Consider the following 3,139-nt stretch of genomic DNA (forward strand, 5'->3'; position numbering starts at 1 on the left):
GGCCTCTCACTGCTGTGGCCTCTCCCGTTGTGGAGCACAGGCTCCGGACGTGCAGGCTCAGTGGCCATGGGTCACGGGCCCAGCCGCTCCGCGACATGTGGGATCTTCCCAGACCAGGGCACGAACCCGTGTCTCCTGCATTGGCAGGCGGACTCTCAACCACTGCGCCACCGGGGAAGCCCCCATGCAGTGGCTTTTGGCAATAAGTTTTCTTCTAGTTGTTTTCTGCTTGCTTGATATTAAAATTCACTGAACTGTTGCTAGAAGTGGAGGAGGCTCTCTTGGGTTTGCTGATTAGCAGAGAATCTAGGATTGGGCTTAAAAATATGATTAATGTTAATCTACCTACAGATAATTGAGAGGTCAGTGACTCGACTGTATCTCAGGTATCGTGGGAGTGGCAATAGCTGTTACTGCTGTTGCTGGAAGGTAGCTTCCCCCTCCTCAAAAATATGTCCAGATTTAGGACCAGCTTGGGGACTTTTGATCAGTTTAATCTCTCTCTTTTTTTTTTTTTTTTTTTTTTTTGCGGTACGTGGGCCTCTCACTGTTGTGGCCTCTCACGTTGCGGAGCACAGGCTCCGGACGCGGAGGCTCAGCGGCCATGGCTCACGGGCCCAGCCGCTCCGCAGCATGTGGGATCTTCCCGGACCGGGGCACGAACCCGTGTCCCCTGCATCGGCAGGTGGACTCTCAACCACTGCGCCACCAGGGAAGCCCAGTTTAATCTCTTTTACTCTGATAACTCAGACTTGAGTGGGCATCTGGGGTCTTGAGTTGCCGTGGGGAGGGATTTTGGAGACTGTGCAAAATAATGGATTAAACATTTTATGGAGTCTCATTATTAAATAGGGGTTTAGCAGCTTAATAGAAAGAAGGTAGTTGAGTACAAAATGGACATGAACCTGTTAACTGACCTGGTGTGCTTAGACTTCGTCCACTAATGATCAGAAGTCAGACTAAATGTAGAGCATTTCTTATGCCTACAGGTCTTTGATTAGCTGCTGATTACCTTTGCCTTTAAAAAAAATTCACCAGTGCTCCTTTTGTAATTAAGCAATATATGATAAATTCCTTAGAAATGTGGAATTCGTTGCACACATGTTCCTCAGGCTGCATTTTGGAGAATGACTTTGGACTGGACTTACAAACTTTAGCTACATTAGTAAGAAATACACCAGTATTTCAGTTAGCATTCTAGTAGATTTGGGCTTTTTCCACTGCAGTGGGTTGATGGATTAGTTATAAAGTAGAGGCATTTGTTCTATATTAGCCTAAATTGTAAAATCTTTTTCTTATCAGCCATATCCTTGATAATTCTTTCTTTCAAGAAATCCGACGGTGTGCCCATCCACCTGAAACGAGGCTTGCCTGACCAAATGCTTTACCGGACAACCATGGCGCTGACTGTGGGAGGGACCATCTACTGCCTGATCGCCCTCTACATGGCATCACAGCCCAGAAACAAATGAGTTAGGCTGCAGAGGACTGGTTTGCTTTTTAGCATAAATCCTTTGAATTTTCATTTTTCATTATTTCTGTAAAAAAAATTTTTTTTTTTTTAACTTGAATGGTCTACTTAACATTCTTCAAGAAAAACAAATTAAGACAGTATTTTGGTTTGTTATGAAATGCACATGACCTTGCAGAGCTCATTCGACAGTTAAAACTATTGTTTAAAGAAATGCTGCTGCTCTCTGCATTTTGGCTTCTGATTTCCCTGGAGGTTCTGAATGAAGGTTACACACAGTCTCATTATGGCAGTCTGTGCTGAGGTCCTTGGGGACTTTTGGTGGAGTTTTGAGCTTGGGATGGAGAAGGCTTTTTGGATTTGGATGTGACTGAGGAAGGAAAACAAGCTAAGGCCAGGCACATGAGATGAGAGATTTTGAGTTAGTAGTCACCTTGGGAATTTTTCCATCCTGCAGTAAAATGTTAATAGAGATTATTTGCAGTCTGCCTCTGTTCATTGGGCAGTTTGTTTCAAAGGGTTATTTGCATCATCTCAGATCTTTAGTGAAATTTTATGTGTAATTGTTGTGTATTTATTCCACCATGGGAACAGAGAACACCTGTTTAGTGTTGCACTTTAGACCAATGTCTGTTTTATTAATACAGCTGTGACACAAATTCTCCTTTACCTTTTAAAAATGTTATGGCTTTAAATTACGATTTATTTTAATTGTGGAATAAATACATGAATGAAAAAATCTCAAGTTTGAAGTCCTTTTGAATAAGCTTTCAAAATAATTTCAGAACGTACCAGAGGCATCTTAAACCCGAGTCTCATTTCTTTCTTTTTAATTAGACACTAGATAATCTTTATAAAACGGTTCCTCAAAGTCAAGTAATAGGAGGCGAATGGCATATTCGTGATTACCGTATGGTTCCTTATAAGAAACTGCCTTACCCCTTAGTGTAATGTGCATGTAACACACAGTTCATTTAGACAGTAATTTCCTGTGTTGTCACAATTGGTAGACTTCACATACCCTGTGTTAATGCTGGAAAAAGGTGGAATTTTATTATATAAAGTGGTGGTCTGTATTTTGCCGTAGCAAAGAACAGTAACCTCTTACTGAAGATAAAATATGGCGTGTGAAAACGGTCAGTATCATTCTCACAGGCTAGGAAACCCTTATGTGTCTGTACAAGTCTAAACTTCCTTGGTATTTCCCCCAAGTTTTTATTTTGAAAAACTTCAGACTACAGAAAGATTGTAAGAATAGAACAATATACCCCTGTATGTTCTTCACTTAGATCACCAGTTATCAATATATTGTCCACTTTGCTTTTTCTTGCTCTCTCAAACACAGGCACACATAATGAATGTATGTACATAACACACACACACACACACACACACACACACATTTGGTTTTTGCTGAATCATTTAAGATTAAGCTATGGAACTGTAATTCAGCCGTAAATACTTTAGCCAGTATCTCCTAAAAATAAGGACGTTTAGTTGTCATGTCCCTTTAGTCTCCTTTTATCAAGAAGAGTCCCCACTGTCCTTCATGACATTGACCTATTTGAAAAATTCAGGGTAGTGTTTTGTAGAACATCCTTCAATTTGGATTTGTCTTACTGTCTCATGATTGGATTCAGGTTAAGCAGTTTAGTCGGGAATTCTTTG

The 3,139-nt window shown here is 40.9% G+C and overlaps 1 protein-coding gene across 1 annotated transcript in view; it reads left to right on the top strand.

Moving 5' to 3' along the window:
* Positions 1–2,258, top strand: part of COX7A2L (cytochrome c oxidase subunit 7A2 like) — an 11,262-nt gene extending 9,004 nt beyond the window's left edge. Inside the window, exon 3 of the mRNA XM_007445742.1 lies at positions 1,332–2,258. Coding sequence (XP_007445804.1) covers positions 1,332–1,472 — 141 coding nt within the window. The 3' untranslated portion in view covers positions 1,473–2,258. The remainder of the gene's footprint in view (positions 1–1,331) is intronic.
* Positions 2,259–3,139: the final 881 nt, after the last annotated feature.

This window comes from Lipotes vexillifer, unplaced genomic scaffold, assembly GCF_000442215.2.
Source record: "Lipotes vexillifer unplaced genomic scaffold, Lipotes_vexillifer_v1.1 scaffold278, whole genome shotgun sequence".
NCBI classification, from domain to species: domain Eukaryota; kingdom Metazoa; phylum Chordata; class Mammalia; order Artiodactyla; family Lipotidae; genus Lipotes; species Lipotes vexillifer.